General features: G+C 39.3%; 2 protein-coding genes across 2 annotated transcripts; both read left to right on the top strand.

Annotated features, from left to right (window-relative positions):
• The first annotated feature begins 1,404 nt into the window (after window positions 1-1,404).
• Window positions 1,405-15,820, top strand: LOC106934658 (serine/threonine-protein kinase OSR1-like). The gene is made up of 17 exons (XM_015014695.1): window positions 1,405-1,642; window positions 2,191-2,303; window positions 4,111-4,219; window positions 4,502-4,643; window positions 5,700-5,755; window positions 5,905-6,014; window positions 6,118-6,219; window positions 7,512-7,645; window positions 7,727-7,775; window positions 8,766-8,831; window positions 9,040-9,162; window positions 9,520-9,555; window positions 9,718-9,867; window positions 10,941-11,040; window positions 11,120-11,188; window positions 11,337-11,401; window positions 12,608-15,820. The coding sequence occupies exons 1-17, from the start codon at window positions 1,573-1,575 to the stop codon at window positions 12,680-12,682; spliced, it is 1,569 nt and encodes a 522-aa protein (XP_014870181.1). The 5' UTR covers window positions 1,405-1,572; the 3' UTR covers window positions 12,683-15,820.
• Window positions 15,821-17,801: 1,981 nt separating this feature from the next.
• LOC106934663 (solute carrier family 22 member 13-like) lies at window positions 17,802-23,045 on the top strand. Its single transcript, XM_015014706.1, has 10 exons — window positions 17,802-18,452; window positions 18,529-18,632; window positions 18,743-18,897; window positions 19,751-19,919; window positions 20,055-20,175; window positions 20,995-21,089; window positions 21,164-21,378; window positions 21,464-21,572; window positions 21,656-21,862; window positions 22,724-23,045. The coding sequence occupies exons 1-10, from the start codon at window positions 18,078-18,080 to the stop codon at window positions 22,797-22,799; spliced, it is 1,626 nt and encodes a 541-aa protein (XP_014870192.1). The 5' UTR covers window positions 17,802-18,077; the 3' UTR covers window positions 22,800-23,045.
• The last annotated feature ends 170 nt before the right edge of the window (window positions 23,046-23,215 follow it).

The raw sequence follows: 23,215 nt of genomic DNA, 5'->3' as shown, positions 1-23,215 counted from the left end.
GTTTCATTCCATAAATACTCGTCTAATGTCTCACCTGTGTAAAATATGTCTTTGGTAAACTTTAAAATATTCACACTCACAGTCAGCCTCTGGAGTTCTTCAAATCTTGCTTGACTATTTAACACCTGAGATTAGAAATGCAGCACAGATATTTAGTTCATGACTCAGCGTTTCCTTTAAATTGAAAGAATGATGTAACATTAGAGGCGCCCAAACCATTTAGGGTTCCACCAGTACTGGTGCAGACGCTGCGGTTGTTGGACATGTAGAGTTTTATTGTGAACTAAAATGATGAGGGGGGAAAATGACAAAAATCTGCTATTTTTATTTTTTAGGCCTCACAGTTTGAGTTTAAAGCTGCTATCCTCACTTTTCTGTGAAATCAGCTAAACAAACTTTAGATATAGTGTGTTGTATCATGGTCTGTTTGCTGTTAAATGTTTGTTTTGCTGTTTTTCTGTAAAACTTTATCTAATCACGATGAAATGTGCCCTCCTGAAACAGACTTCCGAGCAACTCGTGCATCCGATGACATCACAGAAGGTGTGGCGAAGCTGCCGGTCATTTTAGGTTCTCCTGTTTGTATTTTTCCTTGCATTTTTTATTCACATTTTTAAATAAAATCTTCCATCAAAGTTGTTTATTAATTTTTTATTGCTTCATTGCGCTTTTTTAGTTTTTAAACTGAAAATGTTGTGTAATCCTGAAGTAGAAATCCACACTTTTTTTTCTTACCCAGTTGGGCTTTTTTTTATCAGTATGTTGCCAGTTTATTAGTGAGGAAAAATACACACACTGGATTGTGTCTTGAATGAGAAAATAGTATAATCTCAATTGGATCAACATTAACATCTCATACATGTGCAAAATTATTTGGGTCTTCAATAACAATTGTTCCCAGTGGTGGCGTACCAACTCAAATGTTGGGTCTTGGGGTCCTCTTTAGAAATCAAGACCAATAATGAGGTGTAGTAGAGGATCACTGAACTCAACTTTCTTTTTTCTTAACAGAAAAGTCCTATTTTCTTAGGCGTTTCAGTCTTTACTCTTGTGGTAGACGTTAAAAAGTTTATTAATTTTTACATTATTTCTCGAAATATTTGGGGAGATGGGCTTTCTGACGTCTATGAATTGAAAACGGCACAAGTATTGGAATATCAGCGCCATCTGTTGGTTATATTTTATTAATGTGGATAACAACAAGGATTGTCTCGGTCATGACACGTGACCTACATATTTTTGAAAAATAACTGTTTTTTGGGTTGCGGCTAAACCATTGTTTGTTTGGTACCGACAATGATGTTTCCTTTACTGGCTTTAAGTGTGAAGCGCGACTGCTGCCTAACTGAAGAGGGCGACATCTTGGTTCCTCCCTCTCTGTCTTACGTATGACGTTGCGTCAGACGCGCGTAAAGTTGTGTTGACAGGGGCGGCGGCAGCGGCAGGAGTTGTCAAAGGAACAGCAGCAACCAGACTCAACGGACCCGAATGGAGTAAAGTCAAATCTGTCATTTTAGACCGCGTTTGTGTTATAGCTCCCAAGCGCTTTTACAGACCACTGAGGAAACAAACATGGCAGACGAACAGTCCACCCAGTCCTGGACCATTAACAGGGATGACTACGAACTCAACGAGGTGATAGGTGAGTAGCTTAGCCTGCTAATGTTAGCATCGTAGCCCTGTCTCCACTGCAGCGTTGGCTGACATCTGCTGCTAGCCTCGCCAGCTACTAGCGTTGCATGTCTGCTGCAGTCAGAAGTCAAGTTCCAACCCGTAGCTCTTCATGCAGGCCGGTAGTTTCCCTCGGGCAAGGCCACTTGCTCTTGTTAGCTGGAAAGCAAATATGAGGCTGTCTCCTAACTGAGCTACATGAAGCTAAACGACTTGCTAGTAAAATTTAGCCGGCGAGTGTGAGAGAATCGCTGTGAGAGGATAGAGGGAGGTGCTATTTGCTCGAAGTATAATCCTCACATATATATGTATATAACACAGTATACGGTGATTTCTTGCTTTAGAAAAGAAAATACATTTCGGAGGTGAGAAGTGATGGTAGCTGCATTGTAAGCTGGGCTGTGTGAGGCTTGCCTGGTCTTACATCTAGTAGTAGTTATCCCTTATTCCACATCAAAGTTTTTATAAAGAACTATTTGATCTACTAGTTCTCCTCACTGCTAATGTTGATCTCGTCAGGGAGTGGAGCCACTGCAGTTGTTCAGGCAGCATACTGCAAGCCAAGAAAGGAGAAGGTGGCCATCAAACGCATCAACCTGGAAAAGTGTCAAACTAGCATGGATGAGCTCCTGGTAAGACACCTTCGAAAGCAATGGGATTGTGTTTGTAGCCCTGCAAGTGTACAGGAATGCTTTTTCGCGTTTTTTAAATTTATTTTTTATTATTTTTTACTGAAACTCGGAGATTGTAAGATTATATCAAGTAAAAAAATATTTTATTATACTTTATACTACACTTTAATGTAACTTCAAATACTGAAACAAAGTTTCATACATATTTGCATACTAGATAAACATGTTAGAAACTTTTGATTTGTTTGGCCCAGATCAGTTTATTTCCAGTTTATTACTGATACACTACGCCTGATTTTCTGTTAAGTGCGAAAAAGTTTACCAAGGTGCTGAAGTTTATTAACCTGTCAGTAGAACATCATGAGTTGTGTAACATGTTATAACAAATATACATTTTACAAAAGTTCTAAGAAGTGTTGAATGTTAGATTAATGAAACTTGGTTAAACCTGAGAATATGTAAGAGCAGCAGTCCTAACTTTGGATGCTGTTGCTGAATGTGGATACCTCAAGGTTTGTTATTTTTAGTATCATTGAAGGGTTTAAACAGGAAATCAGTGGAAGAACTAACATACAAGAACCTTTTTTCAAAGAAAACCGTACAATACTCGTCTAAAATATGTGATGTCTGTGCTTCACTCGGGCTGCGTAAGAGTGAGAGAGCAAGACTTTCAGCAGGTAACAGAACGGCTGACTATTAATGCATCGTTACTCTGCTTTATTCTTGTGAAACATGTCCTGTTTGGAAATATAGGCAATTGTTTTAGTAATGCTAACTGTGCCAATATAAGTTTCTAAAAAATGGTTTATAATGGGAACTCCTCACTAAATTGTTATTGTTAAATAGTGCAATAACTCTGTTTTTGAGTGACTGCTCTCTCGCACAGCGGCCTGTCGTTGCCCTGTTCATATTATAAATAATGACCATCATAGCAGGAGAGAAAGTATTTCGCTGTTGTCTTTAAATTCTTACTTTTCTGTAAGAAAAAAAAATCAAAATCAGATAAAACTTGTTTTAGCAGAGATCGAAGAAGAGTTTCTTTTTTGCACTTGGTCACAATTTTTAAAAAGTTGCATTTTTCCCCCCCCCCCATTTTCCTAATTTACCAACAGAAATAGGTTTGACACATTTATGCTCTCCAGTGTATGACTGGACATAATAAGCCACCTATTAGTCTTGGAATTCAGCAGCGAAATAATCACTGTGGGTGGAATGTCAGCGTTTGTTTAATCCAGTGAAACAAGAGCCCAAAGGTCAAGGTGCTTAATTGCAACTATGCAAAACTGTGGCAGCTATTATTGCTTATTAAAAGCAACACACCAATTGGAGATGTCAAATCATCTACGTAACTGTTTCGGGATACTTTCTTTGCTTTTACTTGCAGCAAAATGTTACAGTAGATCATCAGATACGACTTTGCTCTCTTTGAATCATTGCCTTTTGTTGGTTGTCACACACTTCATCATCAACATCTGTGCTATCTGATGCGAACATTGTTGCAATGGTGCTTTTGTTGTGCTTCAGCCTAATCTAACTAGGTGTTCTGACATTTCCAGAGTCCTGAATAAACATTTGTCTGCCCGCTCTATTTAAAAAAAGAAACCCATCTTGTGACTCTGTGATGATCTAACCAAATGTAGTCAGTTATTTTTCTTGTCCAGACCTGATTTAAAGCGTGTATACCTGTTTTATGTCTTGGCTGTTTTAACAGGGAGATTAAACTCTTATATACAGACTTGGACTGAATCCTGGCTTAAGCTAACGGTTGAGCTTTTCATGCTTTTTTTTCTTTTCCCCATTTGTGCAGAAAGAGATTCAGGCTATGAGCCAGTGCCACCATCCAAACATTGTGTCTTATTATACCTCCTTTGTGGTGAAAGATGAACTGTGGCTGGTGATGAAGCTGCTCAGTGGTGGTAAGTAGGCCTGGCCAACTTTATTTACCCTTATTTGCTTTGTCAGATCAGGTTTTCGTCTTACCACAAAGCTTGACGAAAGGATAGATTGTTGGCCAGGCTCCAGTTGTTCTTGGCTGCCAAACTTTTCCAATAGTTGACCAATCTAGTCGGGGGAAAAAACAATAAAAGTGTCGCCTCATTTTCTATCATGAGGTTTTCTGCGAGTTGCACTCTTCCAGAGGCTTAGCGGGTCACAGAACGGCCGGTGCGTCTCGTGACAAGCCTCTGCCTTTCTTCCAGGCTCCGTGTTGGACATCATCAAGCACATCATTTCGCGCGGCGAGCACAGGAACGGAGTGCTGGACGAGGCCAGCATCGCTTCGATCCTGAAGGAAGTCTTGGAGGGGCTGGAGTACCTTCACAAAAACGGACAGATTCATCGGTGAGACCTGACGAGCTGGCGGCAGACAAAACGCCGCTATCCGGCTCGGAGCTTTTCGCCTCCGCAGTCTGAACTTGATCTCACTCTTTTAATATTTAATGCAGTCAAAATGCATAATTGAGGAGGTTTGTTTTACATAAAAGTCCCTCACGGGGAACATCTTGAGGCACAACTGAAAAGAGAGGCCACTCTGTCCCCCCCGTGATGTGCCACGTTACGAGTGTCACTGCATCACACTAGACAACTTTCTATTTAAGAAGGATTTCCGCATAACCACATTGATTACGTTGGAGCAGAATATGTCCAACACATAATTTGATTACCTCATACTTTTTAGACTTTTTCTGACTTTAAGTTCAGTTGACAGAGCAGCAGCTGATTGGGCTCAGATGATGTGACTAACTCACTTAAACCTAATCTGTGAGGATGAGGCCTCAGGACCCAGGGCGTCCTTAATCTGTTTTAGCTCTTTGTGGAAAGTTTGCACCTACTTTACAAAGAGTGCCCACGTACCCTTAAAAAGTCTTAAATTTGTGTTTCTAAAATTAAGGCCTTAAAATGTCTTAAGTTCATTTTTAAAAATGTAAGTTGGCTTTAAATACGCTAATCAGAGGTCTTAAATTTAGCTGTGGCAAAACTATTTAATCTAGTATGTATTTAATGTTTTTCTTGAGTGACTTTTAAGTCAGGCAAAAATTTGAGTTGAACACAGATGGCTTCACTGGGTTGCGTAATACTAGATGCTAATATACTCTTGCTAGCTAGCAAGGTAGCTTTTTTCTTTGCATCTATCATGGGTAAGTGCAAATCTCTCCCCAGCTGGCTTTGATTTTTCGCCACTGGCTCACTTCTCAGTCTTATGAGCCAGCCCAACAATCCCCTATATTTATAGTTTTTTTGGTCTTAAATTTTATTCATGTTAGGTTACGAAAAAGATCTTAAAAAGTTTTAAATTTGAGTTGCTGAAACCTGTAGATGCCCTGTTTTATAGTACGTGTAAAAACCAAGAACAATAGGATGAACGCACTAATTGAATTCCTCACTCTTTGCCATCAGAGACCTTAAGGCTGGAAACATTCTTCTCGGAGACGACGGCTCAGTGCAGATAGCTGGTAAAGTGTTTTTCTCCCGTTTCTGTTCCTGTGACTTAAACAAGAAGTTACACTTTGAAGTATGCATCATAGTTTGAAAAGGTTGGAGAAATAATCTCTGCGTAGATTTTTTTAAAACATCTTTTCTTTTCTTGGCGTTCACACCACAGACTTTGGTGTGAGTGCCTTTCTAGCCACAGGGGGAGACATGACGAGGAATAAGGTTCGGAAGACGTTTGTTGGGACGCCGTGCTGGATGGCGCCGGAGGTCATGGAGCAGGTGGGAGTTGTCCTTCAGTTTCATCTTGTACTGTATCTAAAACAGGGGGGAAAAAATTATGTTCAACATTTTGTCCAAATGGCTTTTATTTTTATATCACCAGGTCCGTGGCTACGACTTCAAAGCAGACATCTGGAGCTTTGGGATAACCGCCATCGAACTGGCCACTGGGGCCGCGCCGTATCACAAATACCCACCAATGAAGGTGACTGGGCACTTAGCACCTTTATTTGCTAGTTATGCAGATATCTAATGGTTTCCTTTTTGCTCGAGCAATCCAGAAAATTTCGGTTTGCATTTGAGCCTCTGCTTGTTGTTGAGATGCTGGATCTGGAGATTGTATCACTTTGTAATAAAGAGTAATCTAACATTTGATTAAAATCCTACATTTGAATACTGTCGGAACTAGATATTTTTAATATATTGTAAATAAATGCATAATAAAAAATTGGACACATTTTTTCCTCACTGAATCAGTGAAACTTTGTGAACTTAAATCAGACGAAACTTTTCTTACTTTAGTTCAGTCAGAATAAAATATTTCTATTTGTTAAACATAAGAATCCTAAGTGAGAACATTTTTGGGGATTTTTTTTGTAACTTTCTTTGTATATTGTGTTCAAGCATTTAATTTGAGCGTAAAGATAATTTAACCTGTCTGTCACTAGAGGACCCAAATTTGGGTCCTCTCGTGACAGGGGTGTCAAACTCCAGTCCTGAAGGGCCGCTGTCCTGCAACTTTTAGATGTGCCTCTGCTGCACCACACCTGAAAAGAATAATTAGTTTTTAATCATGCGGCGGCCACCGAGATCTACACAGGGAGGAGGTAATTAAGCCATTTCATTCCACTGTTTTTTTACCTGTGGCACATCTAAACACTGCAGGACAGCGGCCCTTGAGGACTGGAGTTTGACACCCCTGTCATTGTGAATGACAACCTGAGACCAACAGGTTAACTTAACACAATTTGATTGGATTGTTTCAATATCATGACTATTTATTATTCCTAATGGCTCAATGACTAATTGATCTGTGTAAATGAAATAAAGGTCATCTTATGTTTTATACTTTAAAAACATTGATATTTTGTAATTTAGTTTTTTGTTGACCAGTCAGGTGTATGTCGTGCGCGTGTGAGAGACATTTAAAAGCATGAAATTTTGTTAGTTTATTTTGTTCCAGCTGCAGAATGCTATCATAAGACATAATAATCATAATAAATTATATAATTCTAGTTAATTGAAACTGCCTTTTTTTTTAGTTCATTTGTATTGTTTGTTTGTTTTTTATCTCAAAAGTGTGGGGCTGAAAAAGTTTTAAAACTTACCTTGAAAAGTGCTTGAATTTTAATGTGGCAAAAGTGTTTGAACCCTGGGTACACAAAATCCAGAGACTGTTCATCAGTGCCAGACTTCAGCTCGTCTCTGTTTTTATGTTTTTTTTCTTACTGATGAACCCGTCAGTGTCGTCATCACCTGAATATCTGCGTTTTCCAGGTGTTGATGCTGACTCTGCAGAACGACCCTCCTTGTCTGGAGACGGGTGTTGCGGACAAAGAAACGGTGAAGAAATACGGCAAGTCGTTCAGGAAGATGATCTCCTTGTGTTTACAGAAAGATCCAGAGAAAAGGTCAGTTGGTCTCTGACTCTCTCATTTGCCGACCAGAAGCGCCGTTTGTTCAAAAACATCTGTCTGTGGTCTCTTTTTCAGACCAACGGCTGCTGAGCTGCTGAAGCACAAATTCTTTACAAAAGCCAAGGTGAGCTCTATGTTTATTCATAGAAATTATGGATGGAAGTTATTGATTAATGAGTTCATTTAAAGTTGATAGATCTTATTGATTGACTAACGGTTAAATGATAAACTGCCATTTTCTTCTATCAAGATGGCTGACTGTCTTTTCACAACATGAAGTGTGACATTTTTCATAATGTGCTGAATTAAAAAAAACTATTAAAATTTTACATTATTTTGTTAGCTGTATTAAATATTGACCCCATGAACAGACAGTTGTGGTTCTCATATTATTTAAGTTATACATATTTGTAAAATATCACAAAACAGGAAGCTGTTAGACTGGTGAATAGAAAAATAAAAGATGAAAAGAATACAATATTCCCTATTAACAGAGCAATATTCATGCAGAAGTACTGTCTGTGGTTGCTCTTGAAAGAATGAAGTGCATTTACTCATGTAATTTTTGGTTGGGAAGTTGACGCTGCTCCGTCATGCAGTTCGGCTCATACATGTCAATTTTTGGACTTGAGAATACGGAAATGTCGCCGTCCGGTGCTACTGGCAGGGGATGGAGATACAAAAACGGTAGTTTCCCCGCCATAAAGGGAGACTTGACAGGCTTGGCTCGGCAGAATGAAGCGCTAATAAAGTGATAACTGAAGGAGTTGAGTATTTACATTTTAAAACAGATACCGCATAAAATGAATCTTGCATCCCACACAGTACTCTATTTGGGCCGTTTTCATTACCCGTGTTGATATTGCTCCGCCGCCATCTTTATTCCTTTGTCAACTGGCTCCATCGGCGCCCTCTGCTGGCTGGATGCCAAACTGCAACACTGAAAGAATGTCTAATCGGACATGATTAGATTATTAGATTGGAACAAATTTTAACCTAATTAACTATTGCTCAATAGTTGGTCACAAGTGATTGTTTGCATCCCTAATCAATTTATTCTCAAGTTTTTGAAATGAATGGTTTTAAATGTAGATTTTGTTTTGTTTTGTTGCAGAACAACGAGTACTTGCAGGAAAAGCTCCTGATGAAAGGCCCCACAATATCAGACCGATCTAAAAAGGTTTGGCACTTTTTACCAATGCAGATGAATTTAATGTTTACAGAAAAAAAAACAGTGTTGTTTATGTGACTAAGCTGCGTTGGTTTAACAAGGGTGTGACCCAGTTTCACAGCCTTGGCATGTGACGCACACCAAGATCGGCCTTGGACGGGCTCAAACAGCTGTCCGCAGTAAGCTCTGCTTCTCTTTATTGGGGTGCGTCCTGCAGGTGCGTCGGGTGCCCGGTTCGAGCGGCCGCCTCCACAAGACGGAAGACGGCGGATGGGAGTGGAGCGATGACGAGCTGGACGAGGAGAGTGAGGAGGGAAAAGCCGCCGTGGCCGCCCTGAGGGTGAGACCCCACGTGACAGCCGCTCTGCTCGGCTTTATAAGACCGCTTTTGCAGATGGTGCTCAGGTCCTAACAACCTTTAGCCTTGTAGTGAATGTGTTTTGCTCTTGTATTAATTCAAGGTGGGGGGCTACAATGGCTGAAAGTGGTTTAAATACCTGGCCGGAGAGATGTACCTTCTGCTTACATCTCTGTCTAGTGTTTGTTTTAAATAATGTCTGGCCGTTTTGGGTCTGCTTTCCTGTTAACTCCTCAATCCTATAAAACTCCCAGCAGTCCATGGATGTGGACTGGTGGGGGGGATGAAAGACAAATTGCATGTATTCAATCCTGATAATCTGTCATGTCCATTCTGCAGTCACCCAGAGTGAAGGACGGCTCCCAAAACATGGAGGTGAGTGTATTTGTGGTGGACATGACCCGAAAACTCTTGATTCTCATCACGATGCCGACACACAGCGATCTGCATGACTTTCATTTCCTTCATTCAGTCCTTTATTTTCACATTGAACGTAATAAAAAGACCTCCCAAAATTTATCTGCAAATTTCTGTTAGCTTTTCCCGCCAGCAGATGGCGCCACCACGCATCTGCAGCCACCAGGAGCTGCACACGAGAGACCAGCAAACCTGGCTGCAGCAGGAGACGAAGCTCCGCCACAGGCTGCCACCCAGCCGGCGAGCCCTTCGCATGGACCTGCGGTTCAGGTTTGAACAGGAAAAACTTTCATGGTTTGGCTATTTTCAGGGATGAAACAATTAATCAGACGATTCACGGTTGATCAGTTATTGAAATGATTGTCAACCAATTTAGATTAATCAATTAATTGTTAAATGGAGCATGCAGGGACCAAAAAAGGAAAGGAAAACATATATATATATATATATATATATATATATATATATATATATATAATATTTGGAGCAAAAATAAGCCAAAATTGTACAAAATAAATACATATTTTGAGGATACAACACCTTTGTTTTACACAAAACTCCTCAAGTTGTAGTTTTAGCTTCCCCTGGCTCAAATTCACTTAAGGAAGGCTATTTTTGCATTTTAAGTGATAAAATATGTATTTTTGTATGCATTTGCTTTTCTTAATGTGGTTTAGTGTTGTATAAAAAAGATTCAAGTGGTTAAATGAAATAATGTGACAAATTTTTATCCAATTGATTATCAGAATAACCAATTAATAAAATATTTAGTTGTTAGTTGTAGTAATATTTATTACGTAAGGACAAATATTCTGGCTGTATATTCTCAACAAATTAGTGTGAAGCAACTATATGATTATATCACTTCTTTTGCTTTTCAATTAATATTTCTTATAACATCGTACAGGGTTTATTGTTACTTAAAAATTCTTATAACAATAAAAAATAGAATTTATGGTAACGATAAAGTGTAGTTTTTCCATTTTGAGATGTAGGATTTGGTTTATTCCTGGTTAAAAATCTTGTGGTTTTTGGGACTTTTAAGGATAAATTTTAGCAGCTCTTTTGCAGAGTTGAATGACAATACAACAAAAACGGTTTATTATTTCAATCGGGTTGCGGTCTGGGCCACACCAGAAGCTTAATGTTAGTCAACCTCATCCATTTTTACACCAGTTAGTGTGTGTTTAAGATCGCTGTCCCGCGGGTTCAAAGAATGGCCCAAATAATTCATTAAATGTCCCGAATTAATATGAAACTCGTGTAGATGATTCCATTTAAACTGTGGCATGTTTCCTGCTTATACACAGTCAAACCTTTAATTATTTGACTTTTTACTTCAGGATCCTGCGGCCTCCAGCGTTCCCATCAGCCTTGTCCTCAGACTGAGGAACAACAAGAAGGAGCTCAACGACATCCGTTTTGAGTTCATGAGTGGCAGAGGTAGAAACGCTCGCAGACGGCTTTTTGTCTGTTTTCGTCTCGTCCTGCTCGAAGCCACTCACGTTGTTTCTGTCCTCAGACTCTGCTGATGGCGTCTCTCAGGAGCTGGTCTCAGCCGGTCTGGTTGATGGGAGGGACTTGGTCATCGGTAGGTTGATGACTTTATTCGCTTCGTTACGAAGCGAATAAAGCACATTTAGCACATTTACAGCTCTCGCTTCAATAATAATTGAAGTATTTGTCTGTGCCTTTAAGCTAGTTCCTGTTAATCTCTTTTTTTTCTGTCTTCTGTTTAGTTGCTGCCAATTTGCAAAAGATTGTTGATGATCCTCAGAGTAACAAAAATGTGACCTTTAAACTGGTAAGATAAGAGACTTTATTCTGCTTTAATGACTATATGCATTTTTACCAGGAGTAACCTGGATTTTTAAATGACTTTTTTCTGAGTTATGTACTTAGTTATGCATTAGTTTGAGTATTTAATGTGTAATTGACAAAGTAGTGTAAAGGGAAGTGGTGCCGGTTTTAAGTTATTGTCTAAATAAATTAGAAAAGTGACATGCATTTTTATTTAGTTTGATACTACTATATGAAATAGAGTACAACTCGTTGGGTTAACACAAGCGTTTTGCTATCAGGGCCAAAAACATCAAAATTTCAGAAGATATTTTCTTATTCTTACCAGTCCACATATACATACCTGGTGGCGTATTCTCCAGTGATGCCAGTGCCGATAAACGGGTTGCTGGCTTTATGCAAACCGATTTGATGTAAAAATAAAAAGTGTCTCCATTGCAGTTTTGCGAAAAACACCAATGTCGATACGGCTGAAAAAGGCGACCTCATCTTTGCATAAACACTTTTGAATGAGAGTTCTTTTTTTCAAAGTTCGTGTGTTTCAAGAAGCAAATTTATTCTTGTAATTCCAATTTTATGGTTAATGGAAACACACAGCTAATGAAAATCACGTCAACAAAAATAAAAACAAGCATCCACCTGCATAAACCATCTGTAGTTGCAAGCCCCCATACTTAAAATGTGATTTATTACCGGACAGAGTTATTCAGACCGCCACTAAGGGCCCCAAAGATGCACTTCTGCAACCTTAAAAAGTCTTGAGTTAATTTATCTAAAGTTAAGGCCTTAAAATGTCTCAAATTCACTAAAAAAGTAAGTTTGCCTTTAATATGTTAATCCTAAATTATAATTTTGTGTTGATAGGACTATGTAATGTATATTCAGTTTATCTATTTTTTCTCGTGGGATTTTCTGACAGCCAAAAGTTTGAGTCACACTCACACGTCTTCATTGCGTTCTGTGACTCAGGACGTTGAGGCTACCGCTAACTAGCTGCTAGCATACCCCTTTTTAGCTAGCTAGCCTTTTTTACATCTGCCAATGCCAAGAGCAAATTTATCACAAATTGTTTGGACGACGTTCGTATGTTTTGGTGGAAATATAGGCCTTAAATTTAATTCATAATGGTATTAAAAATATTTTGAGTCTTAAATCAGAGGTAGTTGAAACACTGGATGAAGCAGAAATCATGGCTTTTGTTTGTTTCTAGGCGTCTGGTGTGGAGGAGTCCGAGATTCCCGACGATGTAAAGTTGATCGGGTTTGCGCAGCTCAGCATCAGTTAAGTAGAGCAGCGTTGGCGAAGTAAGACTGAAACGTATGGTTTTGCACAGCTGCATTGTAGTCAACTCCAAGGACCCACTACTGCCAAAGAGAGGAGACTGAGGATGAGGAGGGAGTGGAGTGAGGTTGGCAGGAGTGTGACTGACTCTACTGCAGGATGCACGAGGACCACACCAAGGGGCTCAGCTCATCACAGGAACCACACTTGAAATGTTTACAGTGCGCTTATAGAGTTTAATGGGAGAGAAAAATGCAATCAACTATTATCAGCTCCTAATTCGTTTTCCTTTTAGTCCTCCTCCGCATACACAAGCACAATCCAAACCATCTCCTGCCAGTACTGGAAACTGATGGCCTTTTTTTTTCTTTCTTTCTTTTTTAAAAAAATCAGTTTGTGCCACAAAGCTCGAGAGTGTCGTGCCACTGTCACGCGGCGCTTTCTGCTACACTGAAACTGAAATTTCAGCCTTAGCTACCGTAAACTCCCCTCTCTCCCTCGAGTGTTTGGTTAAATGAATAAATTTCTTTCTTTACAAAAAAAAAAAAAAATATATATATCAAAGAAATCTAAGAGTGTCCCTCAGAGTTCGATACTGTACCTAAACACATCGTAGCAAAGTTCTTGGATCCAGACTCCTTACGAAGCGGTCAGAAATGGTGTAAAGAATCGGAAAACATCAGCGAGGATTTCAGCACTGTTAAAACTATTCTCATGTGAGCAGCAGCGGCTTCAATTTTTTTCATTTTTTTGAATAAAACACTTTATCCACTGGTATTTTCTGATGTAGTGCACAACACAGGTTTATTTTCTCTCACTGAGCTCTGCCTAATATTCTTCTACTATGCAATAGTGCTATAGTGCTGTCTGTTTCATCACATCATCATATTTCACCACCGGTTGCTGTTGTTGCTACTTTGTTTTTGCATGAAACTGCTAATTTTTTTTATTTTTTATTTTTTGTGCGTGCGCCTCCAAAAAGTTCATCAAAGGTCAACCAGCAGAAATAAGCATCTTTAGGAACCTGCTGCAGAAAGTTACAATACTAAAAACCCGACTCATCAACACTTTGACGTTTAGGATGATTGCTGTCTTTTTTTTCTTTTTTCTGTAAGAAATAATTCAGCCTTGTGGCGACTGATGACCTGACAGCTGCAGAGAATCCTGAACGCTGGTGTCGAGTCCGAGGTGACTCATGTTACACGTTGACTGCAAGTGAACTTCTGTGGAGGCATACATGCTCAAAAACTGGAAATGTTCTTCCAAAGTAAAATAAAGCTTGTAGGGGCAGCTTACTCTCATAGCTGTTGGATTTTTCCTTTTCTATTTGGTAGCTTTCATTTTTTGTTGTTTTATTTTTAAGGTCTTTCTGTACTTCACTGAAATTTAGCTGCTACCACATACAATGCAAATGAATACTGAGTCATGGCTGTATGCATGAAGTCTGGTCTACACTTATGGGGGAACTGGTGTCTTTAAAAAAATAGTAACATGTCCTAATGCATACCTGAGTAGCAACAGGGATTTATATGCAAAATGCAGATATATGTTACATTCATACTTTTAACCCTCCTGCAGTCTGTGAATGGTTCCATGCGTTTTTATGAGGCATTTTTTGTGTGTGTGTAGTTTTGGGAACTGACGGTCTGACGGAACAAACTTTCCCCGCTGTAGGGACATTTGCCGCGTTCCTCCTGAGCGTCACGCTAAAGCTAGGTTCATAGTGAGGCGTCAAGGTACGAGTCAATCTTAAATACCAAACCGCTGGCTTGGCTCGCTCAACGTGAACCTTGAAGACCGCGGGAGGGTTAAAGTATCCCGCCTGTCCCCAAGCTGTTAACTTTTCAACAACAAAATCCTAATTCCAGTCACTAGACTGTATCAAAGCTGCAGCGTGTGTTTTTGTTCTGTGCCTCTGCGGTGTTTCCTCTGGTTTCTGTATCAACCAGTCAGTGTTGATGTTCATTTAAAAACCCCTGAGTGCCCTCATCAACAGACTGTCAGGTACCGATGGGACAAATTTCTTAACACCTTCTGTGCAAAAAGCAAGAACTAATTTTTGTTTGTTTGTTTTGGTAGCAGAATTCTATTCTGAAAAGTCCAGAAAATGCAAACTTTAATTTGAGTACATTTATTCAATGACAAAAAAAGACACACACACAATTGTTCCCACCAATAAGAAGTTAGTCTTAAAAATGCTTAAAAAGTTGAGCATTTTTTTTGTTTATCTTTACACTTTTAAGTTGATCAGACTTTTTAGGAGTCTTTTTATATAATAATCTGTGACCTTTTGCATCCCTGGGGTGTAAATATAAAATGACAGAGATGGTAGAAAATATAAATATGATACGTTATACGGATATCACCAATATCGACTCCAATACTTCTGATTCACCATCAAAGCATCAAACTTCTGACCTTTAGAAATGTTTGTGGTTTTTCCTTTTAACTGTTTTTGTTTAAACCTGCATAGGAATTTTGACAAAGTTTATAAGTGTCTACAAAATGCTTTCGTGGCATATTAACGTCAATAACAGAAACAAAAGAAAAAACAAAACAGATTTGTGTGTGTTGTTTATCAATATATTGTTTATCCTTTGAGGAAAATCAAAGCAAACCTTTTGGGGGTTTTTTAAGAGTTGAGAATCTAAAACTAACGTATTGATCTTTCCAGGCTAGTATCGATTTGATATCGATACCAACATGGTATCGATATTGACATATTGGATCGCTCCGCCCACTTCTACCCACTGGATTCAGGCCCAGATCCTCTGAGAGGCAGGAGGATCTTCTCTACATGTTGGTCTTTCATTTTAACACACCTGGAGTTTGTTGCTGTAAAACTCCCATCATTTCATGGTTGCAGTAAATGTCCCACTGCTGTAAATTTCCATTTGTTTTGATACATAATAAATATGGATCCTGATCCAGACTGTGGGAGATGAAAAATGTGCCTGTATTCATACCCCCGGTAATTACTTACTACAATCGGATCACTTTTTAGAGATTTCTGGAAACTCTGATCAACTTAGAGTATAAAAAAAAAATAAATCATTCAGTCACAATTGTATAAAGATGCTTAATAGTTTCTTGGCACAAGATTTGTCCCAACTAAACTCATGTGAAGTTTTGATGTAAAAAACAAAAAGAAGAAAACATTAACATTAGTTTGAAGGTTTTCTTCATCTCTACTGTAACTGTTATCAAATTAGTCCTTATCTGTGTACAGATGTTAAACATAAGTAAAGGAGGGAAGTTTAATCTAAAACTATCTGCAATCCAAATATTTTCAGCATCACATGAATTATTGTTTGAAACATCTCAGAGGCCACCTGATGTAGTGCTTGAAGTTTTTTTTTTTCTTATGAAAACTATTGGGGTCACCGTTGATGTCTTTTGTTTTATTATCCAAACACCGAGGCTCTCCGGGTCAGGTGCTGATGTAAATGCTGCATAGAGAGATGTTGTAAATAAGACGGGGAAACTCACACACACATTCGGGTTTCCATGTACCGATGCGGGAATGCAGTGAAGGGAACATTTTCCTTGTAAATAACAAAACAGAGAAATCAGGCATTGTTCGGGACACAGAGTTAGGTTTGGCAGAGCGTCGCTAATCAGGCAAATATTTAGTTCAACTAGCGCCTTATGATTTTTATTTATTTTTTTTTTTGCTTGATTTGTAATTGCTTAGAGCCTTTAACAAATTGTTCTGCTTTTTTCTTCCCAGAAAAAAGGATTAACCAAATGACTCATCGCTCTGCCGGTTTGTGTGTGTGTGTGTGTGTGTGTGTGTGTGTGTGTGTGTGTGTGTTGATGAAATGACTGATCAGACGTTTGTATCTTTCATTAACAGAAAGCAAATGTTGCCTCTATGTGAGGTCACTAAGAGAACTGGTCCATATTTCAATTTTAACATCTCCTACATTGTACATTTCAATTTTTCTGCTTCATCTTGAACGACTCTCCCATACATTCAGAATTTAGAACAAAATGTTTGCAGTGAGGTGTAATGGAGGACCCTCACAGTTTTATCCACGTTGGTTGGCACACGAGCTGATTTGAAGTATTTGAATAAAGTCACGATTGGTTTAAATGAGCGAGAAATTGTTTTGATTTACAAAACGCTGACAAAGCATTCAGATGTCTTGAGCTTTTTCACATTCTGTCCTTTTACAGTCACAATCGTTGACAGTCATGCTTAACTGAAATGCAAAGGAAAAACATTATGTGTGGTTTTCAAAATTACAAAGAACTGAAGTCTGGCTAGTGCCTGAGTTTGACCCTTTTGAGTCAATATTTTAAAAATCTCCTTTCACAATTTCAGATCCAGGTGTTTTGGAGTAGCTACCAGCGCTGCTCAACTAAAAATATACACAATATATGTGGGAAGAGAAAGAGAAAATGCTTGACATGTTTTGGAAAAATAATAATTTTAAAAAACTTTTAAAAAGTTGTTTTTTTGGGGTAAAACAGCAAACATAGCCAGTAACATATTTTCCACAAATACAATGTTACTGGAATAGAAATGATTAATTTAATTGTATTCCACTATCTGGACCGACTAGCGTCCATGTTTTCAATTAACTAAAAGAAGGAAGACATTTAATGTGGGGTAGGTAACTAACTTTTATTATTATTATTATTATTATTATTTTTTTTTTTTTTAACATATTTGTTAATATTATAACGAACCGTCAATCAAGCTCCTCTGCCTTCTCCTAACTCTTATTGCAGAAATAAGCTGCTCGGTCAGAAACAATCATAGCCACGAGGAGGGACTTAGTGCTGCCAATCACTCTCGTGCACACTCTGCTCCCAACAGCTGGTTAACCACAGTGCAACTCATCATATGTGCTAAGGCTAGCTAGCATGGCCGATGAAGGCAGATAAAGTTTCCCTGAAATAACTTGTTTCTCTGCCACTACTAGCACATTTAGTACTGCACACAAGGTTGATTGGCAGCACTAAGATCCTCCTCCTGGCTCTGATTGGCTGCTTTGGAAGGGAGCAATGCATTTCTTCAGTGTAATAGTAGCACTGGGATGAGGTGAGGGAGCTTCTTTTTTTTTCTTTTTTTTTGCAAATTATCTGTCTCATACTGTCACGACATGGTGAAAGTTTTAACAAATATGTAAAAATGAACACTTTTACAAAAATGTGTTTTTCTGTCACTATGTCCTGACAGTATGAGACAAACAAACCAAGCTCCTCCTCTTGCAGCTACACATCAGCTTCCTTCGCTTATTTTAACATGTCAACCATTGCCACACTAACTTTGTGTTGAAGGTTGGTTTCCCCCTCACACTCGGTGACTGATTAGAGTCAAAGTTTAAATATTGATTTTTCATGTATGCCTCCATAAAGACGGCCTTAGCGGCTTCTTCGTCTGCGCAAAGATGGTGGGCTTTGGGGAAATTCTTGAGACCGTCGGGGACTTTGGCTTCTTCCAAAGGCTTCTTCTCCTGGCGTTGGCCTCGCCACATTTTTTGCTCCCAGTTTTCTTCTGCAGCTTCCTTTTCATCCAGTCCGACCCGGAGCGACACTGCAACACGGACTGGATCCTCAGAGCTGCTAACCTGACCATAGAGGAGCAGCTGAACCTCACGGTGCCCCGGGAGGAGGATGGGAGCTTCAGCCGGTGTCGGATGTTCGTCCCTGAGGACCGGAACATCCAGGATATCAGGGAGAATGGACTCAATGAGACAACAGGCTGCAGGGACGGATGGGTTTATGCTGGTAACATGCTGTATGAATCCACCATAGTTACTGATGTAAGTGAAGAGAGATGATGTTATTCATGCCTTTTCCAGCGACTGCCTTCTAATCATTTCAGCGTCGTTTTTGCAGTTTGATCTCGTCTGTGAGAAGTCTAACATGGCGGAAGTCACCCAGACCATCTTCATGACGGGTATGCTCGCAGGCTCGTTCATCTTCGGACCAGTTGCTGACTCGTAAGTTATTAAAAAAACAAACAAAAAAAGAAGTTAAATTAAATGATTGCCTTACTGACTTGTTACAAAAAAAAAAAAAAAAGATGTAAAGCCTTTATCTGTGTGTTCAGGTATGGCCGCAAGAGAACTACTCAGCTCCCAGTTGTCCTCCTTTTGATATTTCTCGTGGTTGCCGGTGTGTCTCCAAATGTTCACGTTTACATTGTGTCCCAGTTTATTGTTGGAGCGGCGCTGGGAGGATACAGGATGAACTCTATAGTGCTGGGTACGTCTTGTGTGTCTTTCGAACATTTTTTGGTAGAAGTGGGCGGATTGATCCAAACATATCGATAATATCAAAACTAAGTCTGTATCAGTATCGGATTATTACTAGCATGTTAAGATTGATACTCCAGTTTCATTAAAACTTTTTGCATTGTCTTTCAACTCTACCTCAAAAAATAAATTTTGGACTTTATTTATGAAAAAATCATGTTAAGATATTAATAAGGTATTTTGTAGGTAGCTATAAACTTTGCCTAATTTCTACTATAGGTTTGGCAAAAATAATTCAAAGCAAAAATCACAACGGTCAGACATTTGATAAGATGTCAAACTTTAATAAAAAGTATCAGTATCAGACATGCTCACACATGTCTAATTTTTGGATTTATGGATATTTAGTATTAATTTTAACAATAGAGAAAGTTAAACCAAATCGCTGAAATGGAATAAAACCCATTTCAAACCTCTTGTAAATCGTATAGTCCTGTTAAATAAGGACTCTGTATTTATGTCCACTTAAAAACATCTGGAGTTACACTCAGTCGTATCAAACCAGATGCATATGATGAGAAAATAGTTACTCGGCATTTTGAGACAGGTTTTGTCCTGATAAATCTAGTTTGGTTCAAATGAAATCGCAGAAAAGTACGAGTACACTAACAGATTCAAACAGCGTCTCAAGTCTACTTTTCTGTTGTTCAAGTGAAAATAAATGACCTTATTTTCCAAAGACAAATAGGAAAAAAAGCTTGCAATCGATATGTGCATGTTAAAGAAAAAAATGTTAGTAGGACGTTTTCGTGTGGCTGTGCTCTGCAGTGATGTCAGCGACTGACCCGTGTGTGTTTGTGCAGCTACAGAATGGATTGGGATCACCAAAAGGTCCCTTGCCTCCTGTGTGAGCCAGGTGTTTGGGAGTTTCGGACAGTGTGCGTTGGCCGGCCTGGTCTACTTCGTCCGTGACTGGAGGAAAGCACAGTACGTGGTGGCAGGGGCAGAGGCGGTGGTGTTCCTCTACATATGGTAGGTGTCAGCTGTAACCTTTTGTTGTTGTTGTTTGTTTTAAATGAACTACCAACATGACGGCGTTTACACATCGGATCATCAGGTCTGAACCGGTTTGGATCTGCTCAACAGTTTTTGTTTTTCTTTTTTAAGGTGGATTCCCGAATCGGCCCGGTGGCTCTTGGGGCAGGGAAGACCAGAGGAAGCCAAGGAGCTGATCCGAAAAGCTGCGGCGCTCAATAAAAAGGAAATCCCGGAGAACCTGCTTGACAAGGTTTACCAGAGATAATATTCAACCAAATTTGACTTCTGGAGTCAAAGAAAAATTAACTTCTGCAACCGAAAGTATGAAAACAGCCAAGTCATCGTGACGGTGTTAATCCTGAGTAAATACAAAAATCAGTTCTGAAATTAGGATTTTATTCAGGGACAAAAGTTGTCTAAACCAACCTGGATCTAAGTGAAAATGTGACTGTTTAAATCGAACAAACACAATGTGATTAATAAAGGTCAGTTCTTTAGCTTAATATGTAAAATCATTATGTAGTTTGACAGGTTATCTATGTCTGATCAAATGAAATGATCAGACATAGATCATGCTTTGACAGAAAAGCATAAGAAAAAATAAATAGAAGGATTCTGTAAATGGGAAATCCCATTTAACAAAACTATTTTTTTGACATCCATCCATCCATTTTCTGAACACCCTTGTCCCTCAGTGGGGTCGGGAGGGGTGCTGGTGCCTATCTCCAGCTAACGTTCTGGGCGAGAGGCGGGGTACATCCTGGACAGGTCGCCAGTCTGTCGCAGGGCAACACAGACACACAACCATGCGCACACACACACACACCTAGGGGCAATTTAGACAGACCAATTAACCTAACAGTCATGTTTTTTGGACTGTGGGAGGAAACCGGAGTACCCGGAGAAAACCCACACATGCACAGGGAGAACATGCAAACTCCATGCAGAAAGACCGGGGCCAGGAATCGAACCCAGAACCTTCTTGCTGCACGGCAACAGCTCTACCAACTGCGCCACTGTGCAGCCTTTTTGACATTCAGATTTTAGTAAATTTATGTTTGCTTGACAGGTAAGCGAGGAGAAAAAAGTGGAAAGTGGAGGAATCAAAACTATTTTTACCTCAGCGGTGCTGATAAAACATTTCTTCATCATATCCTTTGCCTGGTAAGTGAGGCACCGTTGATTCGCTTTACATTTCCATGATAACTTATGAAATAATTCATGTCTCACATGTTGAGGTTTTCGTTGAACCTGGGCTACTTCTGCCTCGTTCTGAACGTGGGCAAGTTTGGTCTGGACATCTTCCTGGTCCAGTTTCTGTTCGGGATTTCCGAGGTGCCGGCACATCTCCTCTGCATCTGGTTTTTAGAGTTTTTGGGACGGAAAAAATCGCTGTTATCGACTCTCCTCTTAGCGGGGGTTGTTTGCCTTCTAACCCTGGCTTGTCCTCAAGGTAAACGCTGCTAAATCTAACGCCGCAAGAATAATCGCGGAGTATTCTCACAGTTAGAAATGCTTCTGCTTCACCTGAATTTCAGACAGCGCCGTAGCCGTGACAACCCTGGTTACCATAGGGAAGTTCTTCTTGAACTGGGCCGGCTCAGTGTGTCTGGTTTACATTCAAGAACTGTTTCCTACTTCTATCAGGTGTGTCACATGAAAAAGTAAAAAAATAAACTACACATGATAATTGTATATTTTTGCAACTGAAATATGCTCTGTTCTGTTAGGCAAACTGCAGTGTCTTTGGGCTCCATTGCCTTTCGAGTTGCAGGGTTGCTGTCGCCGTTACTCAACATGCTGGCTGTGTACCACCGCTCCATTCCCATCATAGTCTTTAGCAGCCTGGCTGTGCTAAGCGGAGCGCTGGTCTTCCTACTTCCTGAGACCAGCAGGAAAGATCTTCCAGATTCAACCACTGATGGCAAGAGCAATGGGTGAGCTCATATCCTGTGGTACTCTCACTGGAGCTACAGGAAGAAGTGTGTGTGTAATCCATGAGATCTGAGGCACCCTAGTATTTTTAAGTTTTGGGGCAGCCCATGTAACTCCTGGCTAGCTCGCTAATTGCAACACGAGATACAGCTGGTGAGCTGAAGAAACATTAAGTATATAAAGTCCTGAATACAAACACTAAAACAACTTACCATTTTGGAGAATTTGGGGATACATTGGAACAAAAACTAAAATATATGTTCTCTCAAAAGTGTACATACCCCTTCTGAAGTCTCTCAACAACACCACTAGCCAAGCTTACTGTATAAATTGCATAACATAGCAACTTATACATTTTTTTTTTTTTGCTGCACCTTTTGATTCATTTTCGACATTCAGTCTTTCAGAGTTTACATCTGCCATCAATTTCGGGAACTTAAATAAATAAATAAAAATCTCCAAACATTGTCACATTTGCTGCCTTCGGCTAAAGACACGACTTCCATAGAGGTCGATCGAGAAAACCTCGCTGCACAAAGGTATCAGTCAGGAGAAAGGACCAAACAAAAACATCTACAGCGTTATGAATACGTTGTGACCAACAGTTGGTGTTTATAGACTCCAGCTAAGCAAAAAAATGTGAAGGTGCAACTAAATTAGTCTATGGTGTGAAAACATATACCAACACATATTCTGAAACAATTTATCTTTGCTTCTCTTTTCACAAAATCCTCTAAAGCCCTTTAAGCTTTTGATAGCTACTCCATGATATATTGAAAGTGGACAAAAATCTTACAAACAAAATCTTTACAAGATTTATCAATTTCACTGTATAGACACAATGTTATCCTTTTGTCCTACAGGGATCTGACCAACGATAAGACTGGAAGTGACATCTTTGTGGCTGAAATCCACACCAGAAAATCAACCAAACTCTAACTGAAACAGAAAACCTTTTTTTAATGTTTTTTTTTGTTGTTGCTTTTTTTTTTGGATCCTAAGTTTGAGCCTCAGACCTACCAATTGGGAGATGATGTCAGAAAAGTCTTGGAAAACGGTTGTTCTGGCGCCTGCTGAACGGACATGTTTTGTGTTACGGGCGAGCAATCTGTTCTCCACGCAGAATCATTTGGAAGCATTAAGTTCAATAAATCAAGAAGATTAAAACTAACATTTTTTAAATGTTTGTACTGTCTCCTAAATTGTGTTCTCTATTAGGATTTTGGGATCAGAGGCAAATGATCTATTTTTCCAGCATACAGGGAGGGTGATTTTATGAGTTTTGATATTAGATTGAAACATACAGTTGTGGTCAAAAGTGTACATACACTTGTAAAAAATCATAATGTTATGGC

Source organism: Poecilia latipinna, unplaced genomic scaffold, assembly GCF_001443285.1.
Source record: "Poecilia latipinna isolate Pla-1442-1.1 unplaced genomic scaffold, P_latipinna-1.0 Scaffold1839, whole genome shotgun sequence".
In the NCBI taxonomy this organism is placed as follows: Eukaryota; Metazoa; Chordata; class Actinopteri; order Cyprinodontiformes; family Poeciliidae; genus Poecilia; species Poecilia latipinna.
The sequence above is the reverse complement of the archived record's forward strand: the minus strand, read 5'-3'. Positions and strand labels throughout refer to the sequence as shown.